This window comes from Gobius niger (genome assembly GCF_951799975.1).
Source record: "Gobius niger genome assembly, chromosome: 15".
Classification (NCBI taxonomy): Eukaryota; Metazoa; Chordata; class Actinopteri; order Gobiiformes; family Gobiidae; genus Gobius; species Gobius niger.
The window spans coordinates 14823108-14843657 of record NC_136866.1 but is presented as its reverse complement, the minus strand read 5'-3'; the positions used below and the strand labels follow the sequence as shown (position 1 = coordinate 14843657).

At 44.4% G+C, this 20550-nt stretch overlaps 1 protein-coding gene across 1 annotated transcript in view; it reads left to right on the top strand.

Annotated features, from left to right (window-relative positions):
• Nucleotides 1-3737: 3737 nt before the first annotated feature.
• LOC306975254 (regulator of G-protein signaling 6-like) overlaps nt 3738-20550 on the top strand; it is an 89261-nt gene continuing 72448 nt past the window's right edge. Inside the window, exons 1-2 of the mRNA XM_079572749.1 lie at nt 3738-3879; nt 11365-11695. Coding sequence (XP_079428875.1) covers nt 11444-11695 — 252 coding nt within the window. The 5' untranslated portion in view covers nt 3738-3879; nt 11365-11443. The remainder of the gene's footprint in view (nt 3880-11364; nt 11696-20550) is intronic.

The following is a 20550-nucleotide window of genomic DNA, read 5'->3' as shown; positions in this document are numbered from 1 at the left end:
CTGGTAAAAACGTAGGCACAACCTGACGACATCAGCAGGTGGAACAGGGGTTGCCAGGTCCGAGGTCGTCTTTGAAGCTTTTCCAGGCGTATTATAGTTTCATCAAAGACAAACCTGGAGAGATGTTTTCTAATCTGTACTTCCTGGGGGGAAAAGCTGCCCCCCATATTTTAAAAGCCCATAATCCAACATCAGCTTTAAAGTGAAAGTGTTCACAGTCATGCCCCCTGATGCCTGCAGAGGGAGCTCCAGAGTCCTGACCATCCCTAGCCCCGTGTCTCAAAGTCACCATCTTATCCTTACAGACTACAGACTTTCAAATGATAAAACATAAAATATCTATGCCCAAAATATGTCCTTGTAAAGCTTCATCTATGCATTATACACATCCACTGTAAAGAACATTTACCTTTAAAACCTTAAAATTGCCACATACAGCCGTTTAAAACTACGCTTTGATGTCACCACATTCACTATCCAATAAAAATAATAAATTCAATGGAAATCTGTCTTGGGCACTTTAAAGCTCAGAAGGTCAAGTAAACGTAGCGTACAAACATGTTGAAATTGCTTTTGTCGACACACCCCGGTGGCTGCAAATTTGTTGTAGTCCTACTTTCACATGTAGTATTTGTGCTTTGCTTTTGAATGAGGCCAGTGGCGCATATTTTTAGATTCCTCCAGTCGCTCTGAGGATATTCAAGGGCTGTTCTGTGCTCCTGCTGTGTGTTGACATGCTTCAGCACAGCATGGCTCAGTACAGTACGGTGTAGTGGAGAGCGCCTTTCCTCTCCTGTGCGAGCATTGCATCATTGTCTTTGAAGAGCCTCACGCCGGCCCAGTCCCCCACAGCTAAGAGTAGTGCGGACCTCCGATGATCCCCAACAGAGTATTTCACATTCAAAGGAGACAGACTTTAAGTATTACACAAACTGGCTTAATGAAGTATTTCTCTTGGTATGTTTTTGATGAGGGAAGGCTCAAACAAGTCTGCCCTACCTCTTTCTGCAACTTCAACAACACCGGTCCTCCTCCAGCAGCCAACCCTTCAGCCTCCTCCACAGCCTCTCCACTCCCTCTTCTTCAACACCTCCATTCGACTGACTGTGACCGCAGCGAGTGATTCTGGCAACATCTGGCTGTCTAGACTCTTAAAATGTTAATGCTGTAAGTTCTAAATTCTCTCTTCCCTCCTTCCTAATCCAGCGATGTTGTAAACCGGGCCATCTCAACTCTTCATCTCCCACTCTCTCTCATTATTCATGTCATGGTCGCCTGCTTTATGTGCCATCTCAGGACAGAAGAGTGGAACTAAAGCAGCCCGATGTAGTCCCGCTTTGAACAGCTGCCACCGCCACGTCACACTCGGCCTAATCCTCTGCATCTCTGCCCCTCTCTCAGAAACCAACTTAATACCCGCTTTCACCACATGCTCAACTCGCGTCTCTGGTCTTCTTCTAGGCCCCCCTGTTTTGTGGGACACTGCCACTTTAGAGAACGATTTCTCAAAATGCTTTCATCTCACAGTCGAGAAACAACATAGATGCCAATCTCCGGAAAAATGTATTAAAATTCAGTCAATTTTGTGGGGCCAGCTGTTGGAACTGCCCAAATCACACGGCACCGGCCCCTTTTGGTTCCTCCTGCAGGTGGTGGGTCCACAGAAGATGAATCGGGCCTGTTGGTCTCTCATAAGGGGCTTCTGAACCGCTCTTTGTCTGACCCGTGACCTAGGACCTGTTTGCCATGGGAGACCCTACCAGGGGCACGAAGCCCCCGAGAACAGAGCTCCGGGAGAGGACAGCACAAACATGTGAAAGAAAACTCAAATATGAACTGTGAAACGTTTTTTACCGATCCTATCACTGACCACATTGTGATGACAGGAAACAGAATTAACGTTGAGTGAAATTGTGGTTTGTTCTAAGCCCAACTTTACTTAAAAAGAGGTGGGGGGTGACGATAACACTGTCCATGGTGTTTTTGATGCTGTTCAACGCCAATAAATACATCCTGCTTCATCTTCTCTAAGAGCCATTTCGTCTTGTTGCCATCTATTGAAAGTATTTTTGTCCTTTGCATTCCACTTAACCAGTTGGAATTCGCCTACGATTAAAAATCTGAACCCAGTTGCTGATGATTCCTTTTAACCAGCGTTCCAGCTTAGCTTTTCTGTTCAGCACATTGGTCAACACTCAGCTGATTTGAATAGAGAACTGCAGAAGTGTCAGTGAATGTGACTTGATACATGCAGCTTTTAGTAATCCAGTTCACTAGAATGTCCACTTTCATTTCCACTCATCACGTTTATGTCAAAAAGTTGAAATCCTGGTTGTGTAAAAGCCAATGTTGGCCTGTTGACTGGTACACTGCACCAGTGGAAGAGCCAAAGAGCCAGCAGCAAAAGCACATCTGCCTATTAGTTTGGACACAATTGTATTCAGTCAGGCCCTGTAACAAAGACAGGCAGTTAGTGGGAGATGAATGTGCTAGCTCCACCGCTGTGCTAGCCTCCGGGCAGCGGCTAAATGACAACAAACAACAGCAGATCATTATTTTCACCTGAGTTTGAAGCTTCTATCACCGCAGGCACAGAGCGTGACATGATGAAACGAGTGGGTAAAGCGGGAGTCATAGTTTTCCATAAAGAGAGGTTAGAATAATAAAATGATGAGGGTTTGGTCGACTTGACTATTGTTTAAGTATTTCAATATACATGGTGCGTATTTAGTTGGAAAATTCATGGCTCATTTAGTTATTCTTCCTGAAACTGTTGATGTGTTAATGGGATTTCTGTATCAATGATAAACACAATGTAACAATGTTTCGAACTAATTTGACTACTACATCTGGTATTGACGTTTTCATGTATTCATCCTCGTGCAGCCACCTCTGCCCTGGGGTTACATTGGCTGCAAATCTGTGCCATGAGACGCAATGTTCACACAGGCAAATAAATGTGTTGCCCAATGAAGGCCACATCAGAAGTATGAACTGGCCAAAGCGGGATTCAAACCGTCAACCTGTGGGTGTATAAGCCTGGGGTCACCAACCTTTTTCAGCCCAGAGCCACTTCAAGAGCATTAAGTTCACTAAGAGCTACCAGTTAAAGAGGGGGTATTATGCAAAATCGACTTTTTCAAGCTTTACATCATGTTATTATGTCATTCCCTCATTAAAAACATGCCTGAAGTGTTGCTTTGGCACATTCATGTATTTTTAAGTAATCTGTAAAAACTCTAATGGCAGCCATTTTAGGGATAGGTTTGCCTGAGTCCTCCTAGGAACGCCCCCACCTCTTTAAAAACAAATCCTAAAGACTTAAATAAAGAATAAAAATAGCCAAGAAAAATTGACTATTTAGTTTTGGGTTTTTTTTTAAGTGCGTTTGCGTCTATTATAGAGTAAGCTACGTTTACTTGCTGACCTTTGCTCTATTCAGATTTTTCGAAAAGTTAGTCATCTTCCCTTTACCCATAGCCTATGCCGCATATCCATGTCTATTTTAAGCCCTATAGCACTGTTACTCACTTTGTATGCAAGAAGCCTGGTATTGTGGACTACTACCTGCCTCTCTCTCTCTCTCTCTCTCTCTGACTCTCTCTCTCTCGCGCGCGCGCTCTCTCTCTCCTCTCTCTCTCTTCATCTTCATCTTCATCTTCCTCTCTCTCTCTCTCTCTCTCTCTCTCTCTCTCTCTCTCTCTCTCTCCTCTCTCCCAAACACCGTGGAGCCCATGCGTCTCCGCTGTTCGTAAAGGAGCCTTTACTGCCACCGCCGCTGCTGCTGTGTGCCTGTCGCTGAGTGCGCTCCGCTCCTGTGGGCCGTGCGTTCTTCTGGATCCAGGGGGCGAATGAGGCGAAGGCAGCCGGTATTTTAAGGTAAATGATGCCTAAATTGGAAGGGGGGGGGACCACTTCTGGACTGAAGTGGTCGGGGCGAGCTAAATAGTTGCGCGCACGACGAAAACCGGGCAGCAGCAGCAAGCTCATTCTTAGCGGTCTTGGCTGGTCTCGTTCTCGTTCTTAGAGTCCTAAAATCCTCCAAGTCTCAGATGCAACATTTCCCCCCCTTTTGAAGATTATTCAAACCCCTATCACCTCGCTTCTTCCAATCGTGCGACCAGGAACTTAATCTTTCTCCATCTATGTCAGCTACAGTTTCAGAAAACGTTCAAACTTTAGAACAGCGACATGCCTCTCCTCGTTTTGTCATAGATCGGTGTATTTTTTCTTCTTCTTTTTTTTTTTTACCACAGCATTAGATCGACTTGTATAAAGAGTGTGGCAGAGCGCGAGAGGTCCCAGTGATATTATTGCTCGTTTTGGAAGCTGAGAAGGCGATGTGATGTGGGATGTTGTGGGACGCGCGCTGGCAATGGTGCTCGTGCAGTTGTGAGGACGTTTGCTGGACCCAGTGAGACTGTAAATTATATTTAACAACACGAGCTGTTCAGTCCATGGTTTAGTCCATGGTTTAGTCCTCGCCTGGTCCTGTTCTAGCCCCTGGTGATCTCGATGTGGAACAATATAGTTTGGTCGTTATTTATACCTGGCTGTGACCTATAGTTGATGTGGTTCTGTCCTTATGTAGATCTGTCCTTGTGTAGTCGTTTTTTTGCCACTGGTTGGACATCACCATCCTGGAACATGGAGTTTTGGATCCAATTGTGCATGTTTTAGGTTGATACCCAAAGACAACCCGCCCAGGCACTGGCAGAAAATAACAGTGAGTAATTTCTAAATGATTGAATGTACAGCAGCGTGACTGTTGTGGAATTGTACACAGCACATGGCCTCACACTCACTACTCTAATGCTTTGCTAAAACTATTGACCCGTTGTAAAGTTTGCGCAGAAAAGTGGAGCATCTGTTGTGTTTGCAGTCATGCACAAATCCATTATTGATTTTGCTTTGCACTCTCACCTCTCAATGCAATAGTATGAGAGGGAAATGAGCATAATGTTGTGTAGGCATTACCAGCAACGTAAGATAAGCTACATCAGGCTTCCAGCTGCTTGACTATGCTGAGGACATATCCTTTTTGTTTCGTTTTTCCCTCGTCAAAGGTGTATTTGACTTAATCTTGTTCGCTCGGGTCATTTCTTGCACACTGTGAGATGATATTGGAAAACACGTATCATTATTTTAGATTTTATATTGGTTTCATATTGAAAACAAGCACAATTTAAATAAATAAATCGTTCTTTTTCAAACTCCAAACCAGTTGAAGTTTATTTACGATTGTATGTGATATATGGCTCATGATAATCTCTCCCGATATATTGCATGTCACTGTAATAACCTCTGATATATCACTATGCATTCATCTTATATGTAATCACAAATATTCATTGAATCATGAAAAAGTCATTTATTGCTGTGACGGTATTTGCTCATCACTAGGCCTAAAGCCCCAGGAGGATAATTTATGATGGACCGCCCTATGAAACCCTATCACTGAGATTTGAGTCGTCGTCCGTTTGTTCAGTATTTGTAACACATCGCCTTGTTTTCTTTGCTAATTTGCTGGTTTTTGCTTCAAATCTTCCCAACTTGTCAGAAGGCTTTTAATTGGCTGCTTTTACAGACATCAGCTGAAGCCTGGCAGCATTTGAACCAGAAATTCTCCGCACTGGTTGGAATTTCGCTGCTAAGCTTTGGACTGCTCCGGCCGCTCTTTCTCATTTAGAAAGTCCATAATTACATCCTCAGTATTTGCTGGCAGAACACCGGAGCGCTTTGGAGACTAAGGCCATTACACAATTCACGAGGAGCTAATTGGGTGATCAAAAAAAACATCTGTAATTTGGGATAGTTTGAACCTCCTTCTGGCTTTTGGACTTGAAGGGAGAATTACCGGGCTTGGGAGAAATGGTACAGAGTTTGCTTTGCTTGCGTTTCATTTTATCTACCCGAAAATCTTTTCAGGACTTTTTCCACACACTGGCTTGCTTTTTTTCTCACCTCTCTGAGCTCCTGTCTTAAACATATTTTGACAGCTGCCGGGAACTTTGCTTTTACTAGCACAGTGTGAGGTGGATGTGTAGAGTTATCAAACCGCACTTTTGCATAGTGGAGGGATGCCGCGTTGAATGAGTAAACCCTGGCACTGGCCGGTAGAAATGCTAAGAGAAGAGTGATGGAATTGCTTTGGGACACATCGACCACGGGCCTACAGACACGGGGAGATGCACTGATTGGGCATAGTCTGTTATATCCCAAGACGTTAGCGCACAAAAAATACCTTAAGAACCTCATTAGTGTTTTGGAAAGAACTAGTTTAAGTTTTTGGACACTTAGTTAGACTATTGTACATTATGTTCAAACTGTAAGCTAATTGCAGCTGTTACTAATTAGTTTTAGTTTTTCATTTTAGGCATGCGCGCTAAGCTAGTTTTAGGATTCAAGATGTGTCGGTATCTTGTGTCGCACAACATGAGGTTGTTGAATTCCTGCTGCCCCAGCTGACAACAAAGAGTGAGAAAGTTACATTATACTCTTTAAAAGTTTACATGAGCCACACACCAACGTGGATATGGCGGCAGGTTTTGTTTATGTCACTCGTCTCATATTTGTTTACGTGAGTTCCTGAGTAGATTGGACCGTGGAAATCACAGACACAGCGTTAGCCCTAGATATCATATAATAAAGGCTAGATGTCTTAAAGGAATAGGCCACCGTTTTTACATACTAAGATATGTTCTTACCTAACCTTAGCCGAGTTAATATATCCCCGTCTGGTCTTTGTCCGTGCACTCTGTCACGCAAACGGAGCACATACGCAGCCTCTCCCACATGTCATATAGCTCCAAAAAAGCTCACGATAGAAGCTACCAAGCTCTTCCACGTGTTCCCTATTTAAATAAAGTTACGTGAAGTGTTTTCATGCGAAGTATATTTACACAGAAATGTAACATGTCGATTTTATAAGCAGATAAAAAGGGGTACTATATTGTGAGGCGTAATGATACAGGAGCACAACGTCCGCGCAGTAACTCCTAAAGACTTCCCCCGCTCACTTCCATCAATAGAAGCTGCGTGACTTGTAGAGAGCCTTTTACAACAAGCAGAAAATATATTTTGGGAAAGTGCTCGCGCATTCCTACCTCATGGTCGAGATCCTGAGTCCTGTGTCGTCGTCCGGGGTGAGTTGGAAATCTGTGAAACATTACTACACTATATACTTTCTGCTTGTTATCACAGCCCGGCACGATGCACGTAAAAGGCATTGTTCACAAGTTATCGACGCTTCTTCAACTGTTCTCTGCTAGCTCACTACAAGTCACGCAGCTTCTATTGACGGAAGTGAGCGGGGGAAGTCTTTAGGAGTTACTCCGCGGACGCTGTGCTCCTCGTATCATTACGCCTCACAATATAGTACCCCTTTTTATCTGCTTATAAAATCGACATGTTACATTTCTGTGTAAATATACTTTGCATGAAAACACTTCACGTAACTTTATTTAAATAGGGAACACGTGGAAGAGCTTGGTAGCTTCTATCGTGAGCTTTTTTGGAGCTATATGACATGTGGGAGAGGCTGCGTATGTGCTCCGTTTGCGTGACAGAGCGCACGGACAAAGACCAGACGGGGATATATTAACTCGACTAAGGTTAGGTAAGAACATATCTTAGTATGTAAAAACAGTGGCCTATTCCGTTAAGGCGGAGTCACTTCCGGCATAACCGGCGGCCATCTTGCCACAGGGAAACTTCCTGACGAGCTCAAGCATGAACACAAATCCTCTTATCTCGCTCAATTCTTGACAGATTTACAAACGGTTTGGTTTCTTACAAACGTTATTAACATGGCTATAATTCTGTTGATTATGTTCATGTTCATATGTATGCAGTGTCATACCTACATTTCTGATGTTATATTTTGATTTTGATTAGTTGGGGATAGGCGCTCATAAGCTTTTGCTTCAGCCTACTCCTTTTGAGCAAAATGTATGCTCAAATAAATAAATAAATAGATGTCCGAGGTCCCAAGATGAGATAACCTTTGACCTTTCAACACAACAGAGCAGCGATAATAATAGCTGATTGTTATGAAGCCGACACTATGCATTTAGCTTTTTAGCTTCTCAATCGGAATATTGCCTCTGTTTCCAATTGTCATGTGAAAAAAAAGCCAAACTTTAAATGTGTTTTTGTTCAAAGTACACAAAGTAGCAGTAGTTCAGCAGTTTGTAGACAACTTTCTCAATTTTTTTGTTTATGGTGTTTTTTTGTTTTTTTTATGTTTCACTTTGCTACGACACAAAAGCACTCGTGATTTCCACTTCACAACTGGAAAGCATCATCTTTAGCAGAGCACATGAAGGCAGCATCATGCTAGTTTTATTATAGCTCTGTGGCTCCCAAACCCCAGCACCTGTCCCCAATCAAGCCCTAACGAGTGCAGGCCCAGCACAGCTCCCACAGCTCAGAGAGGGGACAAACACTACTACTACTACTACTACTACTACTACTACTACAACACCACCAATGCTACATATCTGGGAACGTAAACAAACTGCAGTGTGGTGGAGTGTGAAATAAAGGACCTCAGGTAAAGGTAAGAAACCACGACTTTACTAACCACTACATGCTGCACTCTCCTGACAGGGAGCTCAAACAGCCTGAGTAAGTCACTCTCAAATTAACCCTTTGCTGCAGCAGGTCATTCATCAGGTCGTCACATCCGTTGGCCGTGGTAGGCATTTTACATTTTCATGTTTGATAAACATTTTATTAAAATCCTATAATCAGCAAAAACAATGTCCATAAACAGGGCATTGCTTCTCTTGCGCTGTAACAGATCTATCATTTTATAAAACCGAGATAGAGGCCTGTATGCATCAGCTGCCTACCAAACATCCGGCGAAAATTGCGGAAGTAAACAATAACAGCGATCGCTCGCATTTTGATTCACTCGCCTGTAAAAAGACGCCTCCAAATTAAAATAATTGCTGTTAATGTCCCTTATGGCATTTACATAATGCTCTTGCATGTGAGTCTCTAGTTGTAGCCACGACAATCAGTATGACTATCAGATCCACTTATTTTTTAACACTGTCTGTTTTTCATCTGTAATTTAAAACAAGTGAAGCCTTTGGTGTACCCTTTCAGCTACAAACTTGGGTAGGATACGGACTTAAAACTTGAGTTAGTTGTGATGTCAAGCTTTTTTCAAAGTCAAACCCGTCCTCTCCCAATTTTAATTCATGCTCATAACAAATCAGATCGATTATTGCTTCTCGCTCTATTTCGGGATCAGATACGACTTGTTCAAAATGTGCTCATGTTCAAAAACATGAGCACATTTTTCGCCAATTCTGAAATCCTTGCACTATCTTGTGTTGATTTTAAGATTGTTTTATTTGTTTCTGAATGCCTTCATGGCCTCGCTCCGCGGTGTCTGTGGGACCTGCTGCAGCCCTACTCTCAGGTCAGCAGATCAGTTTTTGCTTGTGGTGATCAAAACAAATAGGAAGCTGCGGGGCGACCGCTCTTTCTCTGTCGCTGGACCCAGATTGTGGAATGCACTGCCCTTGTACCTGAGACAAGCCAAGTCGCTCACAATTTTTAAGTCTCCGGTGAAAACGTATCTTATTTCTTCAGCAACAGAAGTCAATTGCATCCTCTGTTGTGTTTTTGCTGTTCTTATTGTGCAATTTATTGTACTGATTTTATTTTGCAGTCTTTTTGTACCTCTCAGTTGGTTGTTTTTAAAGTGCTTTATGAATAAAGCTGGATTGGATTGGACCCTTTCCCACATTTGAGAAGCACTGGTCCAAGTCAACTTTCACTCAAACCTTACAGAGAAGTGTAATGCAGGTTTCACACACACAGAGCTGCATTAAAGCAGTACTAAGTAACATTTTTACCTTAATAAATCCTTTCTGTAATCTCTCTGGGCGGAATACAAGTGTTAATGGGATGATTGGGGGGTCTTTCATCTCCCCCTGGTGTCTCTGACCAGAAAACCACATTGCAACTTCGCTGCCTCTGGGTCGGAGTCACCAAGACACACTTATGGAATCACGAAGAAGAAGCTAAGAGGCTACAGCTAACTGTGGGCTATCACCACTTAAACAGTATTTACAGCCAAGTTTGAGTGATAAAAAATAATCTCCATTGAATAATTGGATGAACAATATTCCCCTCTCTTTTTGTCTTTTCTGTCATGTAGTATTTACTCTCACAGACAATTAATGAGGGGGCATGAGATACTTTACTGTACTGCTTTAAACAGAACAGACTTTTGAAATAATACAATATTGTAATAATGGACAGTTGCATTACAGTGATGAATACGTGTAAGATGGAAACAAACATGGAATGAGTCTATTATTCCGTTTCCAAAAGCCCTTCTTTGCATCGGTAACAACCTAAAACACTGACCTCTTCAAACCCTGGTGTCAGACATAGCAAAGCAAAGCAAAAATGATTTCTCTGAGACTTCTCATCTCTGCTGTGACAGGGATTTCGTTGTGTAACTATAACGTCAAATGTTTATGCCTCTGTTTATATCTGTCTGTGAAGAAGCAACCCTGAATTGTGTTAATTCCCGATTACTTCCCATAAATTCCTTTTAATTCCCATGGAAAATTTCCGTTACGTTGAAAACGTTCATAATTATCGGATGACCGTCCCTGAGGATTGGCTGGTGGTGTGAGAGCTGACCTCAGAGCGATCCAGCCAAATAAACTCACAGCGTTATGTAAGCTAAACGAGTAATGCTATCACAGTTACAGTAACACAAATATCATTTTAAACTTGTGGAATAATGCTTTGTTGAAGGCTGTGAGCAATAGATTCACGTCACTGTGCAGTGATGTTGTTAAAGCTTTATCCTGCAGACTATCTCAGAGTTACCCAGCTGTAATCACCAGTGCGAGAAGCGTTCCGAACCATTTTTCTCGCCTGACTACAGCAGAGTAACGGCATTCCTAAATACGCTAATCTCAACAACAGCGTGTCACTGACTAATGAACTGCAGCTGTATTAACACCTAAATAATCCTAAATAACACGTACCGCCGGATTCACCTCATTCTACACTACAAGTGGCCGCTTCAGATACAAAAGAACTGGGCATGAGGCTGTTTGTTGGCATTCAGAGATCAGAGTGAACTGCCGCCCATTAGTTTGCCCTGGTGTTTTTCTTTCCCCCCCCCCCCCCCCCCGGCTGCTGTTGCCACGTCAACGTCACTCCCACTGTGATCATCGCAGTGAAGACAAACCAGCCAAAAAAGTGTTTGCATGTTCGATATCTTCTTCAACTCATCCGTCCCGCTGACACCAAGCAAAAACGATTTTAGGGATTGGGAGTTTTACCGTGTCATTCATCTCCCGCTCTGTCTCTGTCTCCCTGCAGGATCTGAAGAAGGGGCACAGCGGGACGTTTAGCAAAACCCAGCGCGATAGGAAGCGGGAGAGAGACGGGATAACCCAACATGGCTGAGGTGTCCCAGCAGAAAGAAGCAATGGACAAAGAAGTGGAGGAAGAGGTCAACCCAAAAGCTGATTTAGAGGAGAAAGACGCGGACCAAACCAGCACGGAGGGGTCTACAGAGTCCGATGAGGGGTCAGAAGACGGGTCCAAAGAGGTCCAGGTGAAGACTCCGAGCCGAGCGCTGCTGAGTATGAGGTCCATAGGCACTATAGACGCAGAGGATGACTCGCCCAACATGATCGTCTACAGAAAGGTAGGAACGATCACTTATTTTACCTTCAGACTAGACGCTTGTTTTATTGAAGCGAGAGAAAAAAATGCAAATAAAAGATCAAAGTTTTATGGCAGAGAAGGCTGCTGCTGATCCGTTTTGTTTGATAGTTAGTTTGAAGGAAATATAGTTAAATTAGAGCTGCACAACGATTCAAAATGTTTTCAAAATCATCAAAACTGCAGTTATTTACAGTATGTGTTAGTTTGTGAAAGATATTGTACTCCTAATCCTGCCACTACACCACACTGGTCACTAACATGGAAGAATTGTAAAACAGGGCTAACTAGATTGAGGAGAAAACCAATTGCTCGTCTGTTTGTTGTAAAGCTTTGTGATAGCTCTCCCTTTTCCTCATATAACCCTCAGACTGATTTGACATACACTCCTGAGTCACTGCCGGTGGTTCTCAAGCGAAGTGGACTCAACTGAAAGCAGCTGTCTCCTGCTGCTGTCATGCACTGTTAGTTTCTCCAAAGCAGAAATGCATTGTAAATAAGAGTGGGACCACATACAGTGATATCGCTAATGAAAGGAGCTCAACATTTTGTCTTAGCTTTGAGAGACATGCAACAGCGTGTTCCAGGGATCTCCAACATGCTTAAGCTTAGTCGCTCTTCACACTGTTTTTTATTTATTTTTTACGTTTCCATTTCTGTGTATGCTTGTTGGTATTTCGGCCCGAAATACCAGCTTTTTGAGTAACAGTGCAGGCTTTTAGTGGCAGCTGTGGTGAATAGGTCTGGGCTCATTCTACACATGAGGACATTGCTGGAGCATGTAGGGGGTGTGAAATACATAATTTAAACATTCTAGTCCCTTTGCTGTAGTGCTTTTGCTTTTAAAGGGGGGGTATTATGCAAAATCGACTTTTTCAAGCTTTACATCATGTTATTAAGTCATTCCCTCATTAAAACCATGCCTGAAGTGTTGCCTTAGCACATTCACGTATTTTCGAGTAATCTGTAGAAACTCTGATGGCGGCCATTTTAGGGATAAAACGCCTGATTCCTTCAGGAAACGCCCTCGACCTCCAGGATACGCCTCCGACCTTTCGTCACCAGCCGAGTAACCAACCACTGCTCCTCAGCAGAACCCCCTCCCCGCAGTGTCTAGCCCTAAGACGTAAACAGAGTCATCATGGAGGTTTAGCTTCATGTGTTGTGAACCGGAGTTACAGCAGACTTTTACAAAGACACACATCAGTGTTTCTGTTACCTAAACACCCAGGATTCAAACCGGTGACAAGAACACTTATTTCAGTGTCTGGTTCTGCGCTGGGCCTTGATGATGCACAGAGCCTCCGGAGAAAGCTAATGCTAAGCTAAACCTCGAGTCATCACGTGAAAACGAGAAATATGCACAAATAAAGTCAATAAAACCACCACACTCATAAAGAACCGTTTAACAATGATCACACACGGAGCCAGGCTTGTTGATTTGGAAGTTTATTGCTCACATTTCATCTACAATGGGTCATAGACGAGTGGCTTTCTCCCGGAGCTAACAAGCTAGCCGCGACAAGCTAACGGGAAAATTCACTGAATACAAGCAGCATATTATGCATTGAAAACGTCACTAAAACAGGCAACTGCTTGAAGCAGCCTTTATGATGATCACACACTGAGCCAGGCTTGTTGATTTCGTAGTTTATTGCTCACATTTCATCTACAGTGAGTCGTAGCCGAGTGGTTTTCTCCCGGAGCTAACAAGCTAGCCGCGATAAGCTAACGGGAAAATTCACTGAATACAAGCAGCATATTATGCATTGAAAACGTCACTAAAACAGGCAACTGCTTGAAGCAGCCTTTATGATGATGACACACGGAGCCTGGCTTGTTGTTTGTGTAGTTTATTGCTCACATTTCATCTACAGTGAGTCGTAGCCGAGTGGTTTTCTCCCGGAGCTAAGGCACTATTAGCCGCGACAAGCTAACAACCTTCACCTTCACAACATTCATTGAAAACAGGCAGCATATTATGCACAAATAACGTCAATAAAGCAGGCAACTACTCGAAGCAGCCTTTACGATGATCACACAATGAGCCTGGCTTTACACATTTGTGGTTTATTACAGACTTTTCATCAACAATGAGCTGTAGTCGATTATAACAAGCTAATGGGGTAACCTCGAAAAACCATTGTCCACCTGCACAGATAATGTCCGTCTTTTGAATCGTATGGGCTCCTGCAGATCCTGGTGTCGTCCATGGGGGTTTAGTTAGAGATCCATAGGGCATGGCAGATGCAAAGAGATAGCCTCCAAACAGCAGTTATTTTTCAGGCAAGAGCCCCCTCCAAGCGTCCGGTGTGGAAGGTTCGTCTCCAAATAATATCCTGTGTGGCCATTGTTCACAAAGTGATAAACAGTAGCTCCTTTCCAACAATAAAAATTAAAATGTACCGATCGTAGTTTCAATACTGTTGAGACGACGAGCGCAGTGTTGTTGTGATGCCACAGACAGCGTGTGGAGGGGGCGTGTCGGAAAGGGTCAGAGGTTCTTAAAGAGACAGAGGCCTATTTCAAGTCATTTGCTACCGCCATTTTGAAAGAGCAATTTTATACAAGGCAGTTATTCTAATTTACTGCATTGACAGACCAACAGAAGGTTTCGTCATCATTGTAGTGTGCTATAGACTGGTGCTATGTGGCTGAAAAAAGCATAATACCCCCTCTTTAAGATCAATGTATCTAAAGCCCTAGCCTGGCTAACGCCAGACTAAAATCACAAGTGATATTTAGTCTGGGGACCACCAATTCATTTTCTCGTAGGTTTACGATTGTCCAAAGCCGTTTATTGGGAGCTACGAATGTCTATCATGCGTCTGCACGTAGCCACAGCCAATCGTATCATTGTATCCGATGACGTATGATGTAGCCGCTGTAAACTTTCGAGCTAAACACGGCCTAAAGCTTGATCGAAAAATAGCCTTGCGTCTGCTGCTGTCATGTTTAAATAAACATGTTTTTTTTTAAATCCGTAAATAAACTACAAGCTTCCTTATATCGAATAGCTCGTCATCCTCTTGCCGTACCTCCTAATTCTGTAGTTGGTTCCCAAATCCATGCAAAAATTTCGGCCATGGTCCCCAGGCTGCTGTGTTCCAAATGATTGGAGCGCACACAGCAGTCTCGCGTTAGCCAGGTTATCTAAAGCCACACGACGGAACTGAAGACCTATTCTTACTTCACCAGACACAAGAACAACTTGAACAAAACGTCATTTTGTTCAAGTTGTTCTTGACCCCTCAGTCGAGACTACCTGGAGACTCGTGTGATGGCCCCCCCTGCTGGGCCTGTAACGCTAATGTTTGTTTTGTGCCTATGAAGGTGGGCAGCAGGTGGCGACCGGGGTCCCCAGGGGGCCCGGTGGGACTTCCGGGTTGCCCAGGTAAAAGGGCCGGGTTTCCGCCGCTGTCTCTCTCTCTCTCTCGTCTGCGGCTCCGGGTGGAGGTCGACATCCCCCGGAGAGCTTGGACCGCTCCTCCTCGCCAGGCCACGCGTGTGGCCACTCGCTCTCTCTTTTTGTTTGGACTCTTTAAATAAATGCCTTAACCAAGGCTTAAAAACGTCATGGTGTCGTGTCTCCCCCATTCTTTGTTGCGGCTTCCGAGCCGGGTCGTAACAAGTGGGGGCTCGTCCGAAAAGTTTTTTTTCGCCTAGAGATTCGGATCAGTCAACTTTTGTGGCGCGTTTTTAGTTGGTGCGTTTTTTCAGTTTTGGAAGCGGAGGGTGAGATGCCTTTGCTCCAGTGCGCATCGGAAGTTTGACCTACTTTTGGTTTTGTTTCGCATATGAATGAAGTGACGTCAGCGCTGTAGTAACGGAGCTCGGACAGCGTGGGGAGACACGGCTTCGTGAGGGTTGGGATCGTCATGGCAAGTCTGGGAAGAATACAGGTGAGTGTCGTGCCTTTTGTGTATTTTGTGCAATAGTCCGGTGGGTTTCAGCGTGGTGGCCTTATCTCCTGGTAGGCGGAGAGGTGCTGCTGCTTCAGGCTTCACCTTTTTGTTTTTCATAGTGTCGTGGGGGGCGTGCGGCTTTCGAGCTGCTGCGGCTGGTGTTCAATGCGCGAGCATTGATCTCGGGGGGACTCCGTGGCTAACTCAAGCCGCTGGTTTCGTCCTTAATTTTCCCACTGCCGAACCACGTGAAGAGCTAGGCATAGTTGACTAGGTGAGACTGGTTAGGTAGGTGAAGAATAGAGGGGATATTGGTTGCTTTTGGCCGTGGCGTTGCACAGGTTTGCATTGGCACTTCACTTCACAGTGTACGATCCAGAGTTGTTTATTTTGTTGTTGTGCTACGTAGTGCGTGGTTTAGTGCGCGCGGATTGGCCTATACTTATTTTTGGGCTAGAGGATGGAGGTAGAGGTTTTTGTGGCTGACCCAACTGCGGGGAAGCTTGATGAGTGCAATAAGAATGAGCTGGTTGCCATAGCTACTCATTATGACATCCGGATTGTAAAACAGGATAGGAAAGACGAGATCAAACAACAAATCCACACCGCCTTGGTGGAGAAAGAGATTCTGCCGCCTATGGATAGTCGGGCTGTGGAGTTTGGGTTCGACCCTGAGCTGCGGAAAATGGAGATACGGCTGGAAATGCGTCGGTTGGAACTCCAAGAAATGGAAATCCATCAGCGCCAAAGCAGGGATAATCAGGAGTTTGAACTGCGGAGGTTGGAACTTGAAGCTGGTGCGAGACGTGAGTCGGTGGGGCCGGCCGGTCTGCGTAGCGGTGCGGGGGATATGGGGTTTGATGTGAATAAGTGCATTCGTCTTATTCCGCCGTTTACAGAGAAAGATGTTGACAAATTTTTTCTTTTGTTTGAGCGGGTGGCTAGGACACTGAATTGGCCTGAGGATGTGTGGACTTTACTCTTGCAGGTTGTGTTTTAGGCGGCTGCATATATGAAAAAAAAACACCTAACCCCAAAAAAATTGCTACAAAAGGTTTTTCAATGGTTTTCTGTAGTATCAGGTGTGCTTATTAACATACTAAAAGTCTACCAAAATCTGACCACTGGAAAGGTCTAATTTTCAAGATGGCGTCCAAGAGGTTGGCGAGATCCTTAAAATGCCCATTACTCCTTTATTATTCATCCTAGACAAGTCATTTTGGCGTCTAACCCCATGTTTTGGGTGTCTAGGAATCCAATGGGCTTGTTCAAATTGTAGTCACATGATCACATAATTATGATATACAAATCGTGGACAAAGACTCTATATATTAACATTAGCGAGTTGTCATGGCAACGGCACACATTTTCAACGCAACCTTTGCTTCCCAGAGGCTTAGAGGGGCAGGGATGGGCTCATTTTAAAGCCCCGCCCCTTTTCTTCCCAACGCAATAAAAGGTACGTCATTTACTCACGGAGATATTCACTAAAGTCTGCGAGGTGAGCGACCACGTCGGCCCTGACATGGTAGATCTGGAAGGTTAAAACCCTTCCAGGTCCACCATGTCAGGGCCGACGTGGCCTCTCTGTTATCTTAGCATTTTATCAATTAGCATATTTACATTAGAGTGAAAGGATTACAATTACAAAGTGATTACAAATCTTAATTAGAAGAAATACCTTTGATTTACACCAGATTTACAAATAGTCATTGTCACACTGTTCCTCCCATAAAGGTGGATTATGTGGATTGGCACAATTCTCCACTTGACGTGGTCCACAAGCAGGTGTGCATGGTGGTCCACATCCTCTGCAACTACACCGTGGTGGTCGGCAGGCAGTTGTGCATAAATATCTCATTCTTCTGGATCTCTATAACTCCGGGAAGTTATGTCACAACCTGTGAAAGCCTGAATAAACAGTAACTGAGAACACAAGTCACCCCCCAAAACTTGTTTCATCTCGTTGATATTTTATACTTTAGGAAGTGTGGATTTGTCCAAATGAAAATAGAAGTCCCCGTTTTTCATCTCAGCCTAGTAGAGAAGAAGAATATGTAAGTCTGTATCTTGGTCTATCAAGATCCTGGGTTGATGTTGGGACACCTTGATTGCAGCCTTCACAACTTCCATGTCTGCATCTCCTGTGCTGATAACATTGCAGCTGTTCTTCTGCAGTTCCTCAGTCACAAGATCAATAAGTTCTTGTTTGTTACATGGTCTGCAAAGAAAATCTTCTTTTCCCACAAATTCAATTTTGCACTGAAGGATCTTCACTGTAGTCATCACAAACTAGAGTGTATTACCAGATTATGGTGTGGATGGGAAAGGCGAGTGACATGAATGTGGTGGAGGGGGATGGAAACCTGGTCTCACCATACCCTCATACTCACTTCGTAAAGAGAGTCTTCTTCTTGTGGATTTTCCCAATTGTGCTCCGTTTTCAGGAGGGAGGGGTGAACTCCTTTTAAAGTTTTAAATGATTGGATCTGATTTTACCCAATTAAAAAAATCGCTAACTTTTAGTTGGGAAGTAATGAGCGAAGCAAAGCTATCAAATGCTTGACGTCACCTACAACATCTGCCTCCCCCGCCCGCTGAATGGTAGGTTGAAATTTAACCGATGCAACGCAGCCACTGAAATCAGACCCAGACGTTCATGTAGGGAAATTATAATTGACTGGAGTTTACGGATGGCTAAGGTCAGGCCAGTTTGTGCCAGTTCTGACCGTTAAAACTGCTGCCCTGAAAAGTCTCCTGTAGTTGGTCCACTGTAATTGCACAACTGCCTGCCGACCACCACGGTGTAGTTGCAGAGGATGTGGACTACCATGCACACCTGCTTGTGGACCACGTGAAGTGGAAAACTGTGCCAATCCACATAATCCACCTTTATGGGAGGAACAGTGTGACAATTACTATTTGTAAATCTGGTGTAAATCAAAGGTATTTCTTCTAATTAAGATTTGTAATCACTTTGTAATTGTAATCCTTTCACTATAATGTGAATATGTTAATTGATAAAATGCTCAGATAACAGAGAGGCCACGTCGGCCCTGACATGGTGGACCTGGAAGGGTTTTAACCTTCCAGATCTACCATGTCAGGGCTGATGTGGTCGCTCACCTCGCAGACTTTAGTGAATATCTCCGTGAGTAAATGACGTACCTTTTATTGCGTTGGGAAGAAGAGGGGCGGGGCTTTAAAACGAGCCCATCCAGGCCCAGCTAAGCCTCTGGGAAGCAAAGGTTGCATTGAAAATGTGTGCCGTTGCCATGACAACTCACTAATGTTAATATATAGAGTCTTTGTCCACAATTTGTATATCATAATTATGTGATCATGTGACTACAATTTGAACAAGCCCATTGGATTCCTAGACACCCAAAACATGGGGTTAGACACCAAAAGGGCTTGTCTAGGATGAATAATAAAGGAGTAATGGGCATTTTAAGGATCTCGCCACCCTCTTGGACGCCATCTTGAAAATTAGACCTTTCCAGTGGTCAGATTTTGGTAGACTTTTAGTATGTTAATAAGCACACCTGATACTACAGAAAACCATTGAAAAACCTTTTGTAGCAATTTTTTTGGGGTCAAACCATATATGCAGCCGGCTATTTACGGGTAAGGCCCAGGAGGCCTACGCTTCATTGTCTCTGGAGGACAGCCTTAAGTATGACACGGTGAAGAAGGCAGTGGAAAGAGCGTATGAGTTGGTTCCGGAAGCATATCGCCAGAAGTTCAGGAGTTTTAGAAAAGCAGAAAAACAAAGCTATGTGGAGTTTGGTCGCGATAAAACGGGACTGTTTGATCGCTGGTGCGCTTCCCAAAACGTGACGGGTTTTGAGCAGTTACGGGAGCTGATGTTGATGGAGGAGTTCAGGAATTGTATACCGGACAAAATTGCTACTTACATTAATGAACAGAAAGTGGCCAAGGTGTCGGATGCAGCAACATTGGCTGACGAGTACGCGTTAACTCACAAGGAGTTTTTGCACCGGACAAATGGGGCAAAGCATGTCGAGTTCAAGGGACCAGGGGATTCTAGAGGACCGCCTGTACGGGACAGCGATCGGGTCTGTTATCATTGTCAAAAAGTCGGACACATTAAAGCAGACTGTCATTTGGTGAAAAACAAGTCCAAGGGGCTTCACGCTAATCCAAAGGGGGCTGGTTTGGCTGCGCCTGTTGGTCCTGTTGTTGAACGGAAAGTTGAAGGTGTCCGGTCTGACGCATGTGACTCGTATCGTCCTTTCATTCGGGAGGGCTATGTGTCATTGGTCGGGAGTGACAGAAAGGTGCGCGTTAAAATACTCCGAGACACCGGGGCGTTTGACTCTTTCATTCGGGCCGATGTGTTACCGTTGTCCAGTGAGTCGGAGACTGGCACGTGTGTTCCGGTTCGGGGAATGGGGTTGAACGTGCTGTTTGTTCCGTTACATAGGGTGTCTCTGGAGTGTGAACTGTTTGGTGGGGAGGCTGAGTTGGCGGTGCGTCCTGCGTTGCCAATAGAGGGCGTCTCTGTGATTTTGGGTAACGGGTTGGCGGGGGCGCGTTTGTGGTTGGACGCGGTCCCGTTGCCTGTGCCTGTTAAGACGGAGCCAGCGCCGCTCATAGTTTCCCAGCCAGATGAGAACAGTAAGGAGTTTCCTAAGGTGTTTACTGCATGCGCGGTAACTCGTGCTATGGCGCGTACGCAGGTGGTAAAAGAGGACTGTGGAAAGAATGTGCAGTTGCCGTTATCTAATTTCCCTGTGTCTCTGTCTCGTAGTGAGCTGGCGGTGGAGCAGCAGACTGACATGTCTCTAAAAGATCTTTTTGATCAGGTGCGTCCGTTGAGTGAGGCGACTGAGAGTGCGTGTGGGTACTTCCTGAAGGACACTTTGTTGGTGAGGAAGTGGTCACCACATGCAGGGATCGTTGGGGATCC